Source organism: Lepisma saccharinum, chromosome 7, assembly GCF_977018435.1.
Source record: "Lepisma saccharinum chromosome 7, izLepSacc3.1, whole genome shotgun sequence".
Lineage (NCBI taxonomy): Eukaryota > Metazoa > Arthropoda > Insecta > Zygentoma > Lepismatidae > Lepisma > Lepisma saccharinum.
This window is the reverse complement of record NC_139235.1, coordinates 484,735-509,452: the sequence shown is the minus strand read 5'-3', so window position 1 is coordinate 509,452 and position 24,718 is coordinate 484,735. Positions and strand designations below refer to the sequence as shown.

Genomic DNA, 24,718 nt, shown 5'->3' with positions numbered 1-24,718 from the left:
TGTGCCACTTTTTGCTAATTTGCGAAGATGGACATGAGTGATATGATGAAATTGATGAATGAACACTCACAAACATCCATGTCCAGGCCAGGAATCGAACATGGGACTCCTGGCGTCGTAGGACGATGTGCAGAACGATTAGTACCATTTTGTATTGTTTTCTTATTTGCCTGCTTATTTTGCGAGTTTTTAGTGTCTATCAATCCTCATCCTGTTTATAAGCCCTTATTTAACCTCACTTAGATTGATAATAGTGATGACCGCGGATGGTGTAAATTATATAGGACACTGAAAAGTCTCATATAAAAATTATGTAACATTTTGAAAACAGTTAGTAATTAAACTTGCGAGAATTCTTTCAGTCTTTAATGATGAAAAATTTCCTTAATCGCAGAGACTTTATTTCTAAAAAAATATATAACAGGCAAATTAATGTGCGGGTTCGAGCCCCACAGGCTCATTTAAGTTGACGCCACTGGCACTGTCCCCTATTTTTGTTTCACTAAACTACAATAATTTATTTACGCTGGGTGTACTTCTGGCTTCATGGCAATACTGGCGTCGAAAGCGTAGGGACGGGAGGGCACAGCCCTTAATAATTAAGAAAAAAATATTTTGGAAGGTGGCAGATCGGACTCTCAGAGATGCCAATTTTTACTGTAATGACCCTTTATCAGGATCTTCCTCAGACGAAGAAACGTTACATGTAAAGTGTTTTAAAACTTAATAAACTGCTTTGGTCAGCAACTTTATGGTTTTTAATATGGAAACAAGGCTTAATTATATTACCCCACACCAAGCTTCAGTGATGTTGCACCTTGTGCATTAAGCAATGGCGGCGATTGGGTTCCAAAACCGGGGGGAGGGGCAAGGTGCTAAATCTAGGGGGCAAAGACAGTATATTTCCCTTTGTAGACACGGCTTAACATAGTGCGGGGGACAACTGCCTCCCTCGCCCCTCCCTAATCGCCGCCACTGGTATGTACGGCACCGTGAGCTACTTTATGCACTTTGCACCTTTCATTATTATTATTAGTAGTAGTAGTAATCATATTGTACTGAATTATTAAATAGATAATATAAATAAAATAAAAATTGGGAATCGTAAAATTCCGCGAATAAGACGCCCTGGTTTATTTTAGAGGCACCAGGGCACTATAATGGTCGCATTTCCACCTGGCAGTTGACTTTCATGACTATTTCCGACTCTTTCTGTCCCCCAATCGTCTTCGGGGGTGTGTGGCCCAATGGGTGTCAACAACCTCAGTGTTCAGTGCCTTGCAACTTGAAAATGCCCAATGTCACTCGAAGAAAAGTCAACTCATCGCTGATTCGCTGTTTCCCAGCCGCCAGCTGGAAATGCGACCAGTATAAGCGCATACCCCTAAATGTATGCTGTGGAGGTTGGGCTACTTCAGCACCCCCCATTTCTTTCCATCTAATCACCAGTCATCCTGAGCTTCTCTGATGGCGTTGTGATAATGCTGTCGCCTTGTAATCTAGGAGTTCTGGGTTTGATCCCAGGTGGAGGCACATTTCATACTGATTCAGATACCTCTTCAAACTGTAGGTCCGGTCTCGATCAGTCAATCTGAGCACAAAGTGGACACCATTCATTCCGATCGATCCGATTAGTCAAAGTGGAAGGAAAGCGACATAAGAAAGAAAAATGCAGAAAAAGATCTAGATAAAATTTTATCTCGGTATCAGAAACCTGTATCACCATTTAAATTCGAAGCATCTGGATTACCCCATTGATTTCGAAATTAAAATAGTCAAAAGTCCAAAATGTACACCAACACATCAAATTCTTCACACCAGGTCCGTGGCCAGAATTTTATTTCAGGAGGGACTCATCCCTAATCAGCAGCTGCCATCTAAAGGCGAAAGAGTTGGGGGCAGAAGCCCTCAATATAAATTTCTCAGTATATTACAACTTATTTCACAATATGTTTAATCCTGCTAAAGAAGTAAACTTAATTACCACTCTTTCATTTAGATATTTGTAGGATTTCCGGCTGGGCTTCAGCCTCAGAGCCCTTCCCCTAGCTACATGCCTGGACTCAGTCATGAGAGCTGATGTTAAGCAAAGCTGAGGCAGGGATTCATTGATTGAATTATTGTTTTAAAAGACCACTTTATGCACAGAAAGGCTAATCGGAACTTGATCTACAGTTTAATGGGATCAGAATCACTTTGCCATGTGCCTCCACCTGGTATCAAACCCGGGATCCCTGAATTACAAGGCAACGACGCTGAGGCATGGGATATGAGGAGATGTCTGACATTATTGTCTCCTGCCTCCCTCTCTCCCTTCTCTTCAAACATCCCTGTGTTGATCCTATGATTGATGTGGGATACTTCCACTATGCACCTAACTACTGTGAATTTTGTTGTGATCATTTGTCTTTATCTGAAACAAAACCAAACACCGTGGTGGATACAGCCCACTGAGGACTAAGCCCTGCCAAGTGGCTTTACACTGGGTGATGATACATACTCAGTGCACCCCACTTTCTCGCCTACACGCCTGCTCACACTTTCAGATCCAAAACAACAGCCTGTTTCTAGCTTATGGACTCGGTGAGAAAACTTATTTTGAATGCCCCATATAAGAGTTGTATGGACTTGGCTTACTTGTCGAATGAGGCAAGATCAGATAAATATTTTTAAAAAATTCTTGGTGAACATGGAGATGCTCCACCTCTGGTTTCACAAGTGGAATCCAATGTGTTTTTTCTATTAAATTTCAGGGAGTGCCGTTTGAGGGTGAATTGCCAGAGAAGCTTCACCCAGGCCATATGATTGCAATTGATGGAGGTGTTTTGTCTGATGCATCCAGGTAAGCATAAGCATCCTTATATTAGGTAAGCTTTCATCTGTTACTTGATATTAATAACCCTCTTCACTGTTCAATTTTCACTCAACGCTATTTTTATATAAATTAATGATTGATGTATCAATGAATAATTCCAATCATATTTCCAGAATCTCTGAGTTATTGACTACTGCCTTATTTTACCATACTCCAAAACCATTAACATCTAGTTCTTACAAGGTAAATGCTCTGTGAATATTAGGGTGTGAATTTTAGTTTACTTGTATGTAATCAGGTAGCGTAATGCAATGAGGGGCCCTGGTGTCAATTTACCAAGTCACGGGAGGTTCTCCTGAAGTTTGCAACTTGCAGCCCGAGCTGGCAACCACCTGGAACGATGGCCTTTCGTTCGGGGTTTACCAGCGATAAGAGGAATTTCTTACTCACACAGGAGATCATTCAAATCATACCATTTTGAAGTTACAGCCAACTGAAGATCAAATTTATCAAAAAGGGGTGAAAAATTGATTTTTTTCATAAAACTTCTCCTGGACACATATTTTATTTGTCTATCAATTGAGAAGGTGATGGTCACCAAAATCGATTAGTGAATGAAATTACATTTTTCGTAACATGGAATTAAAATCAATTTATAAAAGAAACAAATAACTAGTACACATTGGGTCATTCCATGTCAAATCAACCGATAAAAATTATTTTTGAACCTTTAGGATTCAGATTATTTAGATTTTTTGTTTATACATTGTACCTATCAAGAGGACAAAAACTTCAATTTCAGATATTTTCGGCTCTTAGTTTTTGAGTTATTGACTTTCAAAAAAGCAAAAAACCCAAAATTTGACAACATTTTGAAATCTTTAAACAGCTGTAGATCAAAAACTATTTGACCTAGAGAGCTCAAATTGGTGTCATTCTCTTCTGCTTTTAATGAGCTTTAATTTGAATTGTAACTTGACCATAGGCGCCGACTCCATGGGGCTTAGGGGGGCTCGAGCCCCCCCCCCCGCCCAATGTTAATGATGAGGGGGCAGAGCCCCCCAAATAATTTTGCTTAAGAGGATCTAATGTATTATTTTGCTTCTCTTGTAAAGTTTACTCTGAATTGTGCCACATGAACTTAACTTTAAATACACATTTGAAATGTTCTAGACAATCAACTTTGGGGTGCTGAGACCGCTAAACCATCAACTTTGGGGGGGCTATGACCGGAGACAGCAAAACACACGACTTATACTATATACTTATATATTAAGTATATAATTATTATTTACAGTACTATTATACATATATTAATCAGAGACATAATGAATTTAGCCAACGACTTGTTAAAGACTGTTTGGGAATCCCCTAAAAGAATGCAAATATTTAGGAATATTATTGATGTGAATGAGAAGGCTAGCCATACTGGACTGCGACCACTTTGTCCTCGTCGGTGGACGTTGAGAGCCTCCAGTATGCAACAGATCTTAAGGAACTATGAAAACCTTATCAATTTTCTTGAGAAATTTTCTGAAGAAGATTCTACTGACGCAACATTAAAATGTGCTGGATATCTGGAGACAATGCTTCACTTCAAGACATTTTTCTTTCTCTCCCTCTACTGCCATGTGATGGGTCCAATAGAAGAGGTAAACTGTAAGATTCAGTCTCCACGCATTGGTGCTACAGAAGTGGAATCAAAACTAAAATACTTGACTGACATCTTTCAAGAAAAGCGAATGTGTTTTGAGCAGTTCTGGCTGAAATTCACAGGGGGCAAACCGAGCCTCGCCAAAATAGTATTATAAATCAATATACACTGACGTTTGTGATACAGAAAAATCATTTGTTAAACAAGGACATGAATCTACAGGACTACAAAAAGTAACAGCCGTAGAGAAAGAATGCATCTCAGCTGTGAACAGTTGCACAACAAACTTTCAGCAAACGCGAGAATTCTTTCGCAAAGATTTGGATGCCGATAGGCTCTCCTTACACATGTCCATGCTTGGTGATATCGCCAAACAGAAGAAAGTGGTTCTAACTACCATGCGTGACATAAGGAAGTTTCATTTGGAAGACAGCACCCTCCAGGAGCCAAATTCATGATGGTCCTCCGCACTGTGCCCGTGACGACAGCCACAGTCGAAAGGTCATTCAGTGCTATTAGCCGACTGAAGACATATTTGAGATCTACAATGAGGCAGAAGAGACTAAGCACCTTAGCGGTACTCCACATACATCAAACTGTGCTTGATAATTTGGACCTGAGATCATAAAAATATAACGCACTGGGTAGAGCAACTTTTGCTTTATTTTTAAATCATGTTCATATGTTTTTGTTGTGTAAGTCAATTTATATCTTAGTGTACATGCTATTTTTTTTAGTGCAAAATTAAATTTAAAAAGTAAAATATTGTACCAAGAACAAAAAAGTAGAACTATTTTCCTGAGATTTGTATTAGCATTTATGTAAATAATTAAATAAAACTGTTAAATATTGTAAATATTCGTTATTTTATGGGTTATTTGCAACCCATCACATGTCTGTTGCGGACATTAAAACACACCCATGCCCTCGCCGGGACTCGAACCCGAGACCTCTGGATCAAAGCGGGTTGAGTCCACCACCCAACACGCTCGGCCACCGAGGCCAGCATAAAAACTGTTAGGTTGGTCTCTTAATGTAAATACATACTTTTCAATAAAAATGGTAATTGTTATCTAAGAAACAAATGAGCAGACACAGTAGACATAAAGAGACTTTGAAACATTTTCTAAACGTTTTTCATGTTACATTTCATTTGCATGAGGAATATAATAGCTGCTTAAAAACTGCTATACGAAGACGTAATTTTTATTTTTAAAAAAGAGAGGGAGTGAGTCATTCATTCATTTATTTCAGTGATCAGAGCCCCCCAATAATTTTGACAAGTCGGCGCCCCTGAACTTGACTGTGGTATTTGAATGTTGAAATTTTTTAAAAACTTGAAAAAAAGTTTTTTTTTGAAAATCTCAAGAACACCATTTTTAATTCTTTTGAAAAATATATGTTCTGAAGACATCAATTGACTATTTGTGTGCAAAATTTCATAATGGGACGGCAAAGGATTCCTATGGAAATCATTTTTTTTTTTTGTAGATTTAGATTTATTTCATCCATGAATCACATTTGCATTTTCATGCTGTGATATTGGACATGTCAGTCAAACATTACAATATACTAATACAATGAAGGGTTAGGTGGGAGAACAGCGTATGCTGAACCTCGCCCGCTCAATAAAGATATATTATTATTATTATTATTATTATAATGTAATATACAATTAAATGATACCTTAGCCTATTACAGTTTTATGCTTGGAGGTGTATACTCGTATTAGTTATACTGTCTATACATAAAAGTAACACCAGTAAAACATGTTACTATTCTCTAAATATTGAGAGATAATATAAAGGTAATACTAATATCATTATAACATGATACTAAAATTGCACTCATGTAATATAACAGGTACAACATGTAAAATTGGACCCAGCACTCTTGTGGATGAATCCATGAACCTCCAATCCATCAACCCACAACTGAGTTGATGGATTAGACTAGAGTTGGAAGTGGTCGTAATGTGTGCGGAATTTGCTAAATTTGTTGACTTCCATGTTAAAACCACAACTATATGCTGAGTGGTTGATGTTGAAGTCTTCATATTAGTCTATTTCATAATTTTTGTAGTACAAACAACATAAAAATACCTAAAATTTATCACTTTTAATATCAGGTAAGCAAATTGAAAAATGTACGAGGGGAAGTTATAAAATAACAGGAATTTTATTCTAAACTTCATGGAGATTTATGCACAACAAAAATTTCTGTTTCGGCACTCAAAAAAGTTCCTTAGCAACACGCCATAAAGGTGCCGTGATGATCGAGCAGTATACGCCTTCGCAGTAGAGCGTACAAAATGCCGCTACTCTGTTGACTTGCACCGTAGAAGAGCAATGAAGTGTTATTAGTTTTTTGTAGTCAGAGGAAGTGAAACCTTTTGAAATCTACAGCAGAATGAAGGTTCAGTACGAAGGCAATTCTGCAAGTCTGGCGAAAGTGTACTAAATTAACGGATTCGCTGATTGATCTGCTGTTTCACTGCCTCAGTTGCCACAATAACTGGCCTCCCACTCCGATGTTCATCACTGGCATTTCGTCTTCCGTCTTTAAATCTTTCCACCCACTCATACATTTCCCCCTGACTTAAACAATTGCCTTCGTATTGAACCTCCATTCTGCTGTAGATTTCAGAAGGTTTCACTCCCTCTGGGTCTGGCCACAAAAAACTAATAACACTTCATTGCTCTTCTACGGTGCAAGTCAACAGTGTAGTGGCCATGTTGTATGCACTACTGTGCAGGCGCATACTGCTCGATCGTCACGGCACCTCTATGGTGTGTTGATAAGGAAGCTTTTTGAGTGCCGAAACAGAAATTTCCATTGTGCATAAATCTCCACGAAGTTTAGAATAAAATTCTTGTTATTTAATTACTTCCCCTCGTAAATTTTCAATTTGCTTACCTGAAATTAAAAGTGATAAATTTTTAGGTATTTTCATGTTATTTGTAGTCCAAAAATTATAAAATAGACTAATATGAAGACTTCAACTTACATGGAAATTTAGCAAATTGCGCACACGTTACAATACAAAAAATTGATTTCCATAGGAACCCATTGCCATCCCATTATGAAATTTTGCACACAAATAGTCAATTGGTGTCTTCAAAACATACATTTTTTCAAAAGAATTCAAAATAATTTTTTGAGATTTTCAAAAGAACTTTTTTTCAAGTCTTTTAAAAATTACAAAATTCAAATACCACAGTTATGTTGCATTTCAAATGAAAGCTCATTAAAAGCAGAAGGGAATGACACCAATTTGAGCTCTCTATGTCAAATAGTTTTTGATCTACAGCTGCTTAAATATTTAAATATGTCGTCAAATTTTGGGATTTTTGCTTTTTTGAAAGTCAATAACTCAAAAACTAAGAGCCGAAAAAATCTAGAATTTGGCAGTTTTCGTCAACGTTACTGGTACTACCACTGCACCAAAAATTATCTATTTCTGAGATGTCAAGGTTCAGACCCAGGATGATTTGACATGGAATGATCACAGTTCTATAAGTGCTACATTTTTCTAGGTACTTAACACCATTTTTTTTTCTTTGTGATCTGTAACTACAGATCTACAGCCTAGGCTCATACAGTCTGTGCTACTGCGTATTTGTAATATTGTTTTTCTATACTATGAAATAGTAAGCAAAATGTTTTCTGCCATGAGTTTGTTTTTGTTTTCTCTGTAAACATGTATTCCTCACAGCTATTACTTTCACATATTTAACTTTGTTATTTGTAATGTTATGCAACTCTCAGCAAAATCAAAGCCTATTTTCTCTCACAGGTTTTCGGTTGATTTGGTTTGTGGGTCCTCTGCAAATGCAGACATAGCATTGCATTTCAATCCACGCTTTGACCAGAACCTTGTGGTCCGAAACTGCCGCTTCTCTGGGAAATGGGGCGAAGAAGAAATATCAGGGTATCAGAAGAATCCCTTCCATCGTGGTGAGGATTTCTACCTCTACATCTTTTCGGCTGACGATGAATTCATGGTGAGCAACCAGTTGTATGGTGATACTAGGTAATAAGTCTGTTTTCTTCTTTTATGTGGGAATTCATGTAGTGGTGGATTGTAAACATATGCATCAGTTTTGCATGTATTTATAGTTAGTAGAAAATTGGGTGTATTAGGATTGGTTTTCTGTTCACTATTTTGTGTTTTAGAAAGACATATGTATATTAGCATAAGTTTAGTAATTTTTGTGCATAGTTCCATTAGTTTATCAGGAATCTAAAAACAATCCAAGGTAATGGTTGATACTGAATGTTCAAATATTAATTCAAATTGATCGCCAATCTAAAGCGATGCAAACAAGCTTCTTTCACAGCCACTTTAAGCTCAGATAAGGGAGGAGGGGGGGGGGCTCATCCCTTATCAACAGGCACCATCTAAAGGTGAAAAAAGGGGTGGTAGAAGCCCTGAAGATTAATTTATGAGTATATTACAACTTATTATATAAGATGTTTAATCCTGCTAAGGAAATAAAATTAATAACCATTATACACTATATAAATTAGATAGTTGTAAGATTTCAGAGGGGCTTCAGCTCACGAGGTCTCCCCTGGCTATGTGCCTAACTGGATGAGAGGCAGAAAATGATAAGCTAATATCAAAGTTATTTACTGTTTGCTCAATTTGGGCTTTTTGTGGAATATATGCACAAAATGAGTGAACAACCTCTGTAACAAACAAAGACAAAAGTTTTATGCAAGGAACAAGGGAGTAGGGAGTAACCCAACTTTCAAGAACAAAGCTTGAGGTACAAGAAGTCTGTACCCTTTCATAAAGCTGCATGTCAATTCAAGTGTGCTACATTTCCATGGTTTTGCTTCAGCAAGTTGACCTCAAGAGGCAATGTTGATGTTGCCAGTTCTTATTTAATGCAAATCAAAATGGCTTTATAGGTGCAAGGGTAAAAGAAGTTCTCCTGGGTTAGATAAGACTTGTATTGTCTTGCTAGAGTTAGGAACCTGAATGAACTGCTTCAGCATGTTTCACCAGAAAATGTTTGCAAGTAATAAATGTTACTGTCTTGATTGGATGTCCCTCACTCTCCTTTGAGAATTTACCACCAAATTCAAACAAGAATGCTCCTTAGTTAGTTTTGTAAACTTTTGGATCAATTCAAAACATCACATTGAAATGGGCAAAATAATTTTTCATAGATAGAAAGAAACTGTCTATTGTCTATATACATTTATCATAGTATAACAAAATAGTAGTTAAGTGAATTAATGGATAGATTTGTAGTAGTCAAACTTGTGCAGAGCTATTGCCTTGAATCATCAATTATATTTATTGTAAAATATACGAGGGTTAAGTCATAAGTCATGGCAACTATTTTTTTTTTCGCGAACAGGGGACAACTTGAAAAATATAAGATATATGTTTCAAAGTGTATGGAATGTACCTTCGAATGAAGCCACCAGATGAAGTCTGGATGCAGGAGACTGTCGTAGGGAAGAGGCTGAACACAGGACATTGGACAACAGTGTTTTATTATGGCATGAACAAGAAGTACGCAAGACTACACTGTTTAACAACCTTCAAAGTATTCACCCAGGTTATCCACTTGTGTTTTATTAAGGCATGGCACCTGTCCTCATGTAAACACTGTTCAATTACCATTACCCATACATCTTTGTCCTTGGACACAGGATGCCCACTGCGAGAGACAGATCGGCAGTTGACACTCTGGCCCATTTGAAGGCCTCTCTCTACCCACCTCGCCACTTTTTTATAGGGCATGGCATGCACACCCAGTGCTTCCTGTAGCTCTGCATAGCATTCCCATGCATTTCTGCCGTGGAGAACTGCTATTTTAACGTAGGAACGTTGCTCCTGCTTCATGACCTCCATTTTCGAATGCTCTCACTCACCGACTGAACTTGTGTGCATGTTTACTACCCCCCCGTTGTTTGCATGCACCATCTGGTGGCTTCTTTCGAAAGTACATTCCATACACTTTCAAACGTATATCTTAGATTTTTCGTGTTATGCCCTGTTCTATCTAATAACATTTATAACAGGATATTTCAACTATTACAGTCAGTCAGGAGATTGACCTCAGATGTTCCATCTGTTTGTGTAAAAAGATATAATACGTGTCCAAAATAAAAATAAAGTGCAAAGTATGTTCAATTTCACTAAATGTTTGTTATAAATATGATCTATTTTAAATTAGGAATACAAGAAAGTTCCTTTCATACAAAATCACAGAAGGTGTATGACGTATGTACATATGACATATGATTACTAGGAATTTTTGTGATATGTATTTAACATATGCACAAACAGATAGAAAAATTGTTGGTACATAATGTAATGTGTCTTTGTATCATAATTATACATTATACACTTGCTTGATTGCTTTCAAATTTTCAGAATTATTATTTTATAAGAACATCCTTTTTTCTGAATTTTTCACTCATTTTATCCCACATCAACAACTTTTTTTTTTCTTTTACAAAACTGTTTCATTCCAAGATCCTCTGTTGTTACAATTCTCTGGATTATTTTGTATCAAAGTCCCTCTATTTTTAACTCCTTTTCCCATTCTGTTCAAAATTTGTTGTAGTTGTCTTGTCTGTGGTCTTCCTCCATGTCCCCTCCCTCTTAATTTCATACCTTTTACTTCTTCTCCATCCTCCTCACATCCCCACAGCACATTTTCTATGCTATCTTGTTTTTTTTTACAGTTCTCTTATTTCATTACATATCCGGTCTAATCTTTCTGGTTGAGAAGATCTTTTTAGAAGGCACTGAAAAGTCAACCTCTCTTCCATATAGGCCTATTTTAACCCTTACCGGATGAGTCTCTTGCAAAAAAATTATATAAAATATGTTGTTAAGTATGTTATTATTTAACATTTTATTCTGAAATCTGCTGCACTTCCTCTTTCCACAGATATAGAATATGTTACGTTTTGTGTAAATTTTCTCACATTTATGATTTTTTTTGTAACGATTTTTGAAAGAAAAAATGAACATTGTATTAAAAGTTACTGAAAACACATTTTATTACATAATGCAAAAATAATTACTTAAAAATAGCCATAAAACTACTACTTGGGATTGAAATCGTCACTAAATGTGAAATACAAAGCAGAATCCTTTTAAAAAATTTAGACAATGCAATGTGCATATAAGGTATTCAATGCCATTTTCAAGAGTATAAACAAAAGTGCCACCTAATTCGACACAAGTCGAAGTAAAATTAAGGAACAAAGAAAACATAACATTTTGTTGTTGGAATTTGAAAGAGGTGGTTACAAAACATGTGCGCAAGAGACACGGTCCAATTATAGCTCATCGTTCATTCACAATAGAATTATAGCCCATCACCTGTCTTATTGGACAAAAAATGTATGACAGACCCGGAGAGGGTTAATCTATCTATCTAAAGGTTCTCAACCTTTTTCAGCCTGGGACCCACCTTGAAAGATATTACATTTACAATTCATGGGACCCATATGCATGGCTGCCAACAGAATTACTTGTAGGGGTGTGCACCCAGTTTGTAATCATATTTTTTGCTAACATCGAGCACTTTAAGAAGTCCTCTTTTATGCTTGCTTAAACAAATACAAATACTTCATTCTAGAAAAGTATGTAATTTGAAAGACTAATTTACTCTAATTAAACACGCCTGTTGAAATTCAAAACAAAATATTTTTTCACTCACCATGATGTGACTAATGTGCAATGGTAGAGCAGAATAACAGAAATTTAGTTTAGACTACGTACAACACGAGTCGAATTTAAATGGTTAAAACAATCTTAGTAATTTAAATTTACTTGTAATAGATTTTTAAGACACATTAAATAATTTTTCGAGCCTGACTTCATGACCCACCAAATGACCCCTCGGGACCCAGCAGTGGGTCATGCCCCATACGATGAGAAACAATGATTTGATTCTTCAAAGTAACAAAATTAAATTATAGAATAGTTGCTGGAATAGGCGCAATGTCCAGCAGGAACTTACAGATAGGAAACACAGAGAAGTGGTAATAATAGAACTGCATAAACATATTTCAATGTAGACATTTATTTCTATTTTCTGTTCCAGATGGCTGTAAATGGTATTCATTTCTGCTCCTTTGCATACCGAGTCTCATTAGTGAAAATTCTCTCGCTGCACGTAAGCGGAGATATCCAGGTGTTTCAGATAGAGCACCGGTGCGTTGACGTGTATCCAACACCGGGATCATCAAGCATCACCATACCAGTTCCTACGCTTTCATGTCCAACAAATCTGGTTGGTTTCTGCCAGCATATAATTAAACCAGTAAGTGTAATTTGGTTTTTGTTATTTAGTGTCGCTTTTTTGCCACTTTTGGATGAGGATGAGTAATGATGTGATGTAGTTGATGGAGGGGCACTCGCAAAGAACACTCATGCCCAGGCTGGGATCCCTGGCATCGTATCTTGATGTGCTAACAACTCTTTCATGGAGGTTGGCTTTAATTGTAATTTGTAGATGCAACCTTCGTTCCTGTTGCCAGGAAATCTAAATTATATGGGATGATAGTGGTGCAAGGATGAGTCAAAATTACAGACTTCATACTAATATTGATAATCTTACCAATGCGCACCAACACAAACACTTGTGTTGTAACAATTTCAATTTGTTTATAAAATTTATAAAGCTTAACATTGCAACTACGAGGTTTATTTTATAATTAGGAGCAGTTTTGAAATAAAACGGAAACATGCAAAGGAATAAATTTAATTACCTCTGTGTCTGTTCATATGTACATTCAGCTACTTCTCAACGTAGTTCCCATAGTTGTTGAGACACTTGTCATAGCGGTAGATGAGCTTTTGTAGACCCTCATCAAAGAAATCTGCCACCAGGTCAGACAGCCAATCCGTCACAGTCTGTTTGGCTTCATCGGCGCTGTTGAATCGCTTCCCAGAAAGTCTTGAAATGGAGGAATAGGTGATAATCGCTAGGGGCGAGATCCAGACTGTATGGAGGGTGGTCCATCCGCTCCCAGCCAAATGAGTCAATGAGCGACTGTGTGGCAGCTGCAGTGTGTGGCCATGCATTGTCGTGCAGCAACATGATACCGGAAGACAGCATTCCTCGTCGTTTATTCTGTACTGCTCGGTGAAGTTTCTTGAGAGTGTTGCAATATACGGCTTCATTAACTGTTTGTCCATTCGGCAGAAACTCAATCAGAAGCACCCTGAACCTGTCCCAGGAGATGTTGAGCATGAGTTTTTTGGTGGAGATCGCTTTCTTGAACTTCGCCTTTGTCGTGGATGATGTGTGGCGCCATTCCTTGGATTGTTGTTTTGTTGTGTGGTGCCATTCCTTAGATTGTTGTTTTTTTGGGGGTGTAGAGGGACTGGCGATAAATATCTGCAGCTTTCTCATTTCTCGTGGTCAAAAACCTGATCACTGATCGTATCTCACACTCGGCGGGATTTTCAATCACCTGCACCACTTCCATTGTCCACTACAACCACACAAAGCATTTCACAAAGTGCAAATGGCATTTGTTTACGTGCAAGACATGTCGGTAACTAACACACATGCACAAACCACCGAGCACGCAGTGTTGCCATCGTGAGCGCAAAACAGCCCCTAATTAAAGAATAAACCTCATATATTACGTATAACTGAGCTATACAAAATTAATCACTGATAACAATTGATTTTTTCAGGAGATCAGGAATCTCTCAGGGCCTGCACAAAATTAGGTGGTAGAGCAGGCCTAGGCTGAACTTTCCTCAGCAGAAAATAAAAAGCCTATTCAATTCTGTTCTAAATGCCATGGGTAATACCCACTGTTTTGGCAAGAGCATTGCAGGGAGAAATGGATTTTGTGATTAATTATATGTGAAATTATATTTTCAATGTGTGTAAGTGAGTACATCCTCTCAGTGTGTAAAATTGCTACCGTATAAATATTTCTAGCTTTTGCAATAAACATCAAATCATGACTTTATCTCAAAAGCTGGGCAATTTTCATTTTGCCAATATCATCTAGTTTTATTTGGCCACTTTTGGAGGAGGGGGGAATACATCAAGTGACCAGGGGCATATGCCCACCCTGTATGATGCCATCACTTGTTTGACTGTATGATTCCAAGAATTTCTGTAATGTTAACCTTTTCATACTTGTAATGTGTCTCTGTAACATTCAAACAAAAAACATAGTATGAAAATTTACCCATTTCTATCATACCAAAAAATGTATGTATGAAACCTTGCACCTTGGTTGGGGGCATTGCTCACACCATCTTAAAGGCAATCTTCAGGGAAGGCTTTCCCTAGAAACATTTGAAGAATGCATGCTCCACCTTTGTAATATTGATAATGATTGAGTTTTTGGTTTATGTGAAATGGAATTAGGAAAGAATAATCAATGTATATGTCTATTTGTAGGATGTGCCTTTCATTGGTGACTTTCCAAGTGGTCTGGAAGTTGGACAAAGAATCCTAATCATCGGTCGACTGAAAATTTTACCTTATTGGTGAGTAAGAATCAGGCTGGATCAATTTCTGACATGTTTCTGTTCCATTGTCACACATGCGAATTTTAGACCAGGACAACTCATGGCAAAGACAGGAGTGCTAACCATTTTCCTATTTGGGAGATGAGAGTCTTAATGATGCACTAGAAAGAAATTATGCTAAAGTCACAGAATGGGAGTAGTAGACATTCAATTCCTGTATTCATTAGCCCAACAATAAGTGATGAAAGAATTGTAGAAACATTTACTAGTTAAATGTGATTTGGCACTGAACAATCATGTGACATGATAATAAAAGTACCGTGATTCATGTATATGACCCCATCCCTAGAGAATAAGGTTTTTACTTATTAATTACTGGGATTGAAACACTTGCAGAATATTTTTCGACAGATAAGATGACGAAATTTGACAAAGATATCATAATTAAAAATTATTCTCTCTTGTTGGCTCTCCATCCTTCTTCCATCCCAGAGGGCAAAATGAGAGATTCAATGTAGGAATGGGTCAATTCAAATCTTTGAGTATTTGTGCATCAAATTCTAATGGATTTGGAGAATAAAAATTTGGGTACGAGGCCTAGTGTTCAGATATCAGATGCAGGATTTGGGTTTCAAATATTGGATTCAGGACTTGATGATTGAGATATCCAATCTTATTGGAGTAAGATGGCGGCTGGTCGCTAGTGCGTAACTTTTGTGCTCCCGAAATAACGTAAACAACTGCAGTAAATCAACATTCTAATGGTCAAACTATTATTGTAAGGTGAGATTAATATCTGAGAAGTGCATTTGCAAATAACACGCCTTCGGTTTATTACTTTGTGCCTTGTATTGTACTATTTTCTAATTCACCGTTCAGTATGGCACCGAAGAAATCTGGAAAGAACCAGGGATCACCGAATAGCGCAAGCAGTGTTTCCAACTTCAACAACGTAGAATTTGTGAAACGTGTTTGTGAAGAAGTGAAGATTGCTGTGCAGGCACCTGAAATGATGAAAATTATGGTGGACTCGATAGTCGAAGCAGTGACAAAATCAGTGCTTCAAAGTCTGGAGGAAACACTAAACTTTAACGTTGAAGAAATGCACAGCATGAAGGATGAGTTGAAGAAGAAGGATGAGGAACTCCGAGGGCTCAGGGACAAATTGGACGACTTAGAGCAGTACCAGAGGAGGAACTCCATCCGGATATTCGGTATTCCCGAAACTTCCAACGAGAATACCGACAACAAGGCAACCGCCTTGTTTGAACAGCAACTGGGCATCAAAATCCAGCATGGTGATATTTGCAGAAGCCACAGGGTAGGAGGACAGAAGAACGGAGGTAAGCCAAGAGCCATTCTTGTTAAATTTACTAGTTACCGTGCGAGAGCAAGTGTGTTTCGAAATAAACGGAAACTGAAGGGTTCTAATATCACCATCACAGAAGATCTCTGCCGCGCACGTCTCGAGCTTCTGAAACTGGCGACGAGCAAATACCATTACAAGAACTGTTGGACCCAAGATGGGAATATCGTAATAAACATTGGAAACGTGAAGCACTTCATCACTTGCAGAAAGCAATTAGATGAACTTTGAACGCTTGCCGGGAAGATATGAGTCATCCATAAACTTTATCATTTTTAAAATCTCTTTTACCTTTCATAACATAAAATTTAAATTTCACATTACTCTTATAATTTTTATTTATCGGGAACACATTTAGTCTTAAGTTGTAGCTTCTAAATGTTTAAGTTTCTCTTTTCTTTGATATATACGTGTTTTGCTTCTTTTATTATTGTTTACTACTTTCAATATTTTAATCGCAACTGCATAATTTTACAGTTTAGTTTCGTAAATGTGAGATACGTTCTTGTACATAAGCAAAGTTTAATTGTTAGTAAATCAAAAAAACATATTCATAAGTTTCTAATGATCAAAAGTACCGTAAAAAGCAGAAAACTTTTATTTGTATTTGTATTTGTAACCTTTATGCATCTGCGGATAAATGTAGTGAGTTTGCAACCTCTCTCTGCTCTGCAACCCTCCAGAAGTTACTTCTACCGTTATGCCTCCAACAGAACCTACCACCCCCCTTGAAATGAACTCCACTGCTCTAGGGCATGTCCTCCGTCGCCCTCTCGCCGATGACAAAAGAACCGGCTGCTCTCTGGGTCTCAAAATAGCAAATGTAAACGTCAGGTCATTATTCCCCAAACTTCAGGAAATATGCATCGAAATTACAGAGAAACAGATTGACATTCTTGTTATAACAGAAACGTGGTTAACTTGCAATATAACGGATAATGCATTGAAAATTCCAGGTTATGACTTAATACGCTCTGATCGCCATTACAGCATGGGTGGGGGTGTCTGCATATACGCACGGGAGGGACTAAAACTGCATCCGTTGTCTTTCGAAATTGAAGGAGAGTTTGACGTCGAGTACCTTGCAGCTACGGTTGAAATAAAAAAGGAACGTCTCGGTATTTGTGCCGTATACAGGCCTAAGCGTATTCCATATACACAGTTGTCAATTTTAGAAGATATATTGACCGAAATGTATCCCTTAGTTAATGACCTTGTTATAGCTGGAGATTTCAACATTAATTTCTTACATCCAGACTGTGCTGACGTCGTTTACATTCAAAATTTGTTTAATCAATTTCAATTAACGCAAATAATCAATAAACCGACCAGAATAACCTCCACGACTAAGTCATTAATTGATCTGACGTTTGTCAGCAACATGCAAAATATAATCCAACATGGTGTCGGTGAGCCAGTCAGCAATAGCGATCATAGAATGACCCACGTTGTACTTGCGTATACCAAACCAGAAAGCGTGAACAGAATTATATACCACAGAAAATACGGTGATATTGATTATGATAAATTCGTGAAGGATGCAGAAAAAATTAACTGGGGAAAAATATATAACACCGATAACTTGGATATGAAAGTAGAGTATTTCAATGTCAACTTACTTGATCTCTTTGACAAGCACGCGCCAGTTCGTAAAACACGAGTTCGTAACAAACGTATGCCGTGGATTACATCGAATGTGAAGCTGTTGATGAAACTAAGGGACAATGCGTTTCGTAAATTCAAGCGAATCGGAACTGAATCTGCATGGAAAGAATACAAAGAATTGAGAAATTTCACGACATCCGTTATTCGGCAAGAAAAAAAGTGTTATTTTGAGCATAACATCAATAAAACACCAAGACAACCAAAGCATTTATGGAAGCAGCTGAAATCTGTAGGCATTGGCTCAAATAAAAATGATCTCCCCTCCACGTTTGACAATGCGAACGAGATAAATGAACACTTTATTAATTCAATTGATAGTTTAAATATCGACCAACGTCTGATATCTCAAGAATGTTTAAAATTTAGTAACCAAAAGTTTAATAATATGCTTCCCGAATTTGCTTTTAAAAAAGTGGATGGCTATACTGTAAGAAAATGTTTGTACGAAATCAAGTCTACTGCTATTGGTGCAGATGGAATATCAACTACGATGCTGAAGTTATCGCTACCTTTTATTTTGCCTATTATCACACATATTATTAACTTTTCGCTCGAGAAATCCGTATTTCCCAGGAAATGGAAAGAAGCTTTGATAACACCACTCCCTAAGACGACCCGACCAACTAATGTAAACGACCTTCGACCTATTAGTGTTCTGCCTGTGTGTTCAAAACTACTAGAAAAAATAATCTATAAACAGACATTTAGCTTCATTGCCCAAAACAATATTCTTCCACCCTCACAGTCAGGATTTCGGCCGGCACACAGCACTGCTACGGCTTTGCTGAAAGTCACAAATGACATCCTCCAGGCTATGGATAAGAAATTCCTCACTGCATTAATATTATTGGACCTGTCCAAAGCATTTGATACGGTACAACATAAATTACTGCTCAGTAAACTGAAATATTACAATTTTTCACAATCTACCCTTAACTGGTATTTTTCATATCTAAGTAACCGAAATCAACGTGTAAAACTGTCGCCTACTTTATTATCTAATAATTTATATATTTCATCTGGTGTTCCTCAAGGATCTATACTAGGTCCCTTGTTGTTTACGATTTATATTGCAGACCTACCTTCAGTTGTCAAATACTGTAACGTACATTCATATGCTGATGACACTCAACTAACCAAATCATTCAATCCAACAGAAATTGCCATAAGTATTGAATACATAAGTAATGATTTGGGTGCGATAAAAACATGGTGTGATGCAAATGGCCTTAAAATTAATGCTAATAAGTCATGTTATACATTTATTGGAACTCGAAATGCTATTGGTTCGGTCGAGCACACTAATACAACAATTACAATAAATGATGATGTCATACCTAGAGCTCAAGTAGTTAAAAGTCTTGGACTGATATTTGACACTCGTCTATCATGGAATGAGCATATTAGCCGCCAAATCAATAAATCATTTGGAACACTTAGATTCTTGTTTAAATTTAAAAAACTATTATCTTCAGAAATCAAGCAGCGATTAGTTGAAACACTTATATATCCATTTCTCGACTATTGTGACGTAGTGTACTCTGGTAGAATAAATAAAACTTTACAAGCAAAGATTCAAAAATGCCAAAATGCGTGCATGCGGTTCATATTTTGCATCCCGAGACGTGAACATATTTTACCTTCCATAAATAATAAGAATATCCTCAATATGTACCGTAGGCGGCTACTGCATACATATTGCCTTATACATAAAATTATTACATCTGGCAAGCCGTCGTATCTGGCAGACATGTTGATCCCTCGCACCAGTATTCACAGCCACCATACAAGAAATAATTTCAAATTTAACCTTCCACTCTGCAACACACAAGCATATCAGTCGTCGTTTTCATATTTTGCTGCAAAAATATGGAGTGCCCTACCTAAGACCATGTCGAGCATATCTAAAATAGAATCTTTCCGAAATGAAGTAAAGAATTTTCTTTTGGAAGAGCAGAGATTGTGTTCAAATACTATGATGTAACTTGTATGTTTATGTTATGTATTTTGTCTACATGTTTTTATTTTTATTTATTTTTCATTCATTTTATTTTATTTTTATGTAGTTGTCTTTTAACAATTTTTGTATCACTTTATTCATACATTTATTAGAATTATTTTATCAGTAGATTTTGTAACTAAATCATACAGTTTATTGCACACTGTATTAATACTGTAATAACGTATGTATAAGAAATGTAAATTTAAATGTAATCGATGACACGGGTTAGGTGGCAGAACAGCCTCAGGCTGAACCTCGCCCACGTAAATAAAGAATTTGAATTTGAACCAGGATTCAATATTGGTTCCAAAAGTTGAGAACCAAGATTTGGATATGGATTCAAGATTCAAATTCAATTGGAAATGAACAATTGTGGAATTGGATACATCATATTAAACCTCCCATTCCTAGTTTAATTTTTGATATATTACTTATAATTATGGAAACATTAAGTTAGCATGGAATGTTAATTACACATTATCCATAGTGTAGTGCTTCCCCAAGTAACCACAACCGTTGGGCCAATGTCAGTTTTTACGTGGGAAAGGTTGGCTTTACATTGGTTGGCAAATTGGCGTTGGTCTTACGTTGGGCCAACAGTGCTTGGCAACATTTGCCCAACCATGGAAAAGTGAGTCAAAATCAGTTTTACAAACAACTTCCTCATGCTAAGACAACTTTCAAGAGTATGTTGTAAATTCTAGTGTGCGAAATAAATGACATGTAACAGTGTCTCTTCAAATATTTCAGTCACAGCACATACTGAAAATATAATATATTTTTATTCAAAGTAGAAGCTATTTTTAACTTGCAGTCGCTCACCAGTCCTTTGTCAGCTGCCATGGATGTATTGGGAATTGCTTATTGTTGGTCTGTTTAGCTGTAGCAGAACAAGAACATTCATACAGGTATTATTATTATTGTGAAGGTGGTTAAGCAATGTTGTGTGCAGACTAAATTCCGTGAAAGGTGGAAAACTAAGTAAACTCTAGAAGGTTTTTGTGCTACCACTTGAAGGTATGGTGCCTTGAAAACAACGATACCATGTGACTGAGAAAGTGCTGTGTATTTTTTTTAATTTTCAGAAATAATTTGTACTATTGTTTACATTTGGCCTCACAATAACTTATGTATGTATCGGAACACAAACCGATCTATACTTTAGTTTTCAGTACATTGGTCCAACGTAAAAACCACATGTTGGGCCAATGTTGGAACCACGGCCAAAATTACCATTGCCAAACGGTATGTTCTTACGTTGTGCCAACCAGTTTTGGTTTCTTGGATTAAACTATACTTATTCTAACACTACGTTTTGGGAGAACAACTCTTCTCTCCCTAGGGCACTGTGGAGTAATTAGTTAAAGCACCGGATTTGTAGTGAAAATCATAGGTTTGATTCACACCACTGCCAAAAGAAATTTCACCGGAACACAAGACTGTAGACTGTATAATGACAATGTTTAGGTGGGAGAACAGCATGCGCTGAACCTCGCCCACTAAATAAAGATATTGTTATTATTATTATAATAGTTTAATGCACTAGGCAATGGATAATGCCCGATTAACGTTGCATGATAATGTAGAACCATTGTCACTAACATTCAGAGAACTATTAAACTTTACGTTTTTGGATGTGATCCAAAATCAGTATAGATTAGCTGCATTCCTAATGTAATTTGTAGTAGTTAATTAATAATATATTCATTTCATTACAGTTTTTATGTGAATCTTCAGAAGGGGAAGCAAGTATACCCCCATCCAACAGTAGCTCTGCATTTCAACCCTCGTTTCCGAGAAGGTCACATCGTGGTGAGGAACACGTGGACTAAGGGAAGCTGGGGAAGTGAAGAAAGAAACGGAGAGTCTCCCTTCGTGCCAGGCAAAGACTTTGTGTTGCAAATTGTATGCAACAAGGACTATTATGAAATCCACGTCAATGACAAACAGTTCACAAAATTTAAACATCGAATGGAACTCAATATAATAGATACTATACTCATTCAAGGTGATGTTCAGGTGAAAGACATTTATATTCGATAACAGGCGTTTTTTTCCCCACACAGATGCGGAAAAATGATGTGTGTTCATCACTATGGAACATCGAATATTAAAGCCCCTTTCTTAATGCTGCTGAGCTATTTAAGTACAAGTGTGGTACAACCGAAGCACAATCTGAGTGTCAACTGTATTTTACAACCAAGAATTGTGTGTTTATAATAATGAGTTGCATCAACTAGTCAATGAAGCTTTTCCTTTTTCTAACTTTTTTACAATGTACTTGATAATGAGCTTAGCCATTGCTTTATTCAGTCAGCTAACATGTAAAAAATGTGTAAAATATCCTCCAGGTGTTGCCTGAAGAAAATATATATTTTTATATGCATGTATGAGTGGATGTGATGAAGGTTACAGGTCAAAAGTGTCGATTAACAGGTCAGTAAGCTGTATACTATATTAATTACAGTGATAATGAACTGAATGAAAAAAGAAGCACATTATTTATTGAAATTAACTTTTGACTTATGTTTATGATTTGATGAAACTGTTGTACATATAACTTTTGTGTTAACTGTAATGTTTAGTATCTCTTGAAGCTTTCTTTATGGGTTGCACACACAGTTGAGAGATTATTGCCATTGTTATTGAATCATCAAAGCACACTAAAATTCCTGTAATTTATATTGCTAGTTGGTAGATATGCCACCACTGCCCTCTTAATGAGTCCATGCCCTGTTCATTTTTTAAATATAATTATTCTTGCAGTCCTACACTGTGGACTCAGGCTATGGAATGCATGTTGGTTCCAGCCTCTTGGGGAGGAAGCTAACAACTTTTCTCCTGAGATTTCATCCTGTGTATGGGACCAGTGGCCACCCACTATTGTAAGAAAATTGGGGAGCTACAAGTGAGTAGCATAACCCGGTCATGGAAACCTACAACAATGACTGGACTGGGGGTTCATCATGGTGACCACACTTCAGATGTGCCCATCCCCCCCAAGGCCATAGATGCATCCCCCCAAAGTTGTTCATCAAAATCCCCCACAAAATAATTGTTCATCAAAATCCCCCCCCCCCACACACAAATATAGTTTGGATAAACATGCAGTTGTTGATTTTTGTTTGAATGTGGATAATTTGATTTCATTTTTGAAAAATTAAATTTTCGAAATATGTAAGCTTTAGACAACAAAAACTGACAGTGTTTTACAATTATCCAGTCAGTCATAGCATAGGAACACATACAAGTGAAACTAATCGTGCCTAAAATCATCCAACACTAAAACTGAAAGAAAACACCAGGCACTGTTAACCAATGGCCGAGATGCCAACAATCGAAAGGTGCATGACATTCGAAACCTTTCATTGCAGTTGAAATTAAAATACTAAGGATAGAAAAAGTACGGTTTGCTTTCATGTTTGCTACAGGTTTCATGTGGAAGTTGTTAAATCATGAAGTAGATGGATGCTGAACATCTAATAACCATAACTAAAAATCAATAACAAGTCAATCAAACGAAATGATCCACTCATTTTTGTGTGACGATATGTAGAATTGGTAGATAAACTGAAATTTTGTCCCCCCCCCCAAAAAATTCTTATGATGCAGGCGCTTCATGAATCGTCCCCTGTGGGCACCCCTGCCACACTTCACCCTGTAACTGGTTGAATGATCTCCAACTCGGCAGATGGGGATTAGGCCGGCAGTCAGTAGGTAGGCCCCGGCCCTCACAGGCTGTTGCGCCACGGGTTATTATTATTATTTATTCCTGGAACACCTATTAAGAACCAGTCCGATCAATAGTCACAATATTAACATTGTGTTAATGAGTTAACAAAGAGAGATTTCTCGGCTATCCTTGAAGGACACCAACACTTCTCTCCCATGCTTACATTACACTTACCAGCCAAAAATATTTTATATTAAAATATTAAAACTAATATAAAAAACATACTTCTTTTTCACTCCTCTTGAGAAATACTTGCATGCATTTGTGACAAAACATTGAACATTACAATAGATATATTCTTACATTGTTTAATATGGTTGCACTTACATGGACAATCTGTAAAAATATGCATCTTGCAATAGTCTGAATCTTTCTTTTACTCATTAAATGCATTTAATCATATCCATCAACTAATGAAATAATTAAGATATATGTATTTTCTTCCACAGAGAAAGAAATGTCTGTTTTCATATATTATGAAAAATCCTTAAAATGTCTCTTGTGCAATTATATCCCTCCCCCTGTCCTCCCTCTTACACTCATAATATACAAGCAGAGCAATGTAGGAATTTTGGTATGGTCATTAGTTACAAATTCAACTATGATTGATCTATGCCAACCTCACTAATCTCTGACTTACTGTATAAACATGATCATGAGCAGCAACATGAACATAATGAATTATTATTAGTGTTTGTTGAATGTTCAAGTTCTGTTTGGATTTGCTTTTGACTAGAAAATGTGCTATGTATGAGGTTTACATAATTTTTTGATGAGGTGTCCACGTTGATAATGTGCCTGTTAAGAGGAAGTGATGCCTCTCGTCCGAGCGCGACCCTCTCCCCCTCCCTTTCCTAGAAAGACGAGTTTTCCCCGTTTATTTGTAAAAGAAGTAATCAATTCCACTCCTTCTCCGTAACTATTGGACTTACGACCTTCATATTTTTATGGGACACTTTTCAAAGGTTTATTTCATAATCTATTCACTCAAATTCTCTGT

The 24,718-nt window shown here is 37.0% G+C and overlaps 1 protein-coding gene across 5 annotated transcripts in view; it reads left to right on the top strand.

Annotated features, from left to right (window-relative positions):
* Window positions 1–23,471, top strand: part of LOC145989673 (32 kDa beta-galactoside-binding lectin-like) — a 48,250-nt gene extending 24,779 nt beyond the window's left edge. For all 5 annotated transcript variants that reach the window (XM_083124880.1, XM_083124878.1, XM_083124881.1 and 2 more), the window contains exons 2-6: window positions 2,754–2,842; window positions 8,266–8,473; window positions 12,554–12,772; window positions 14,882–14,970; window positions 21,704–23,471. In XM_083124880.1, coding sequence (XP_082981006.1) covers window positions 2,754–2,842; window positions 8,266–8,473; window positions 12,554–12,772; window positions 14,882–14,970; window positions 21,704–22,028 — 930 coding nt within the window. In that variant the 3' untranslated portion in view covers window positions 22,029–23,471. The remainder of the gene's footprint in view (window positions 1–2,753; window positions 2,843–8,265; window positions 8,474–12,553; window positions 12,773–14,881; window positions 14,971–21,703) is intronic.
* Window positions 23,472–24,718: the final 1,247 nt, after the last annotated feature.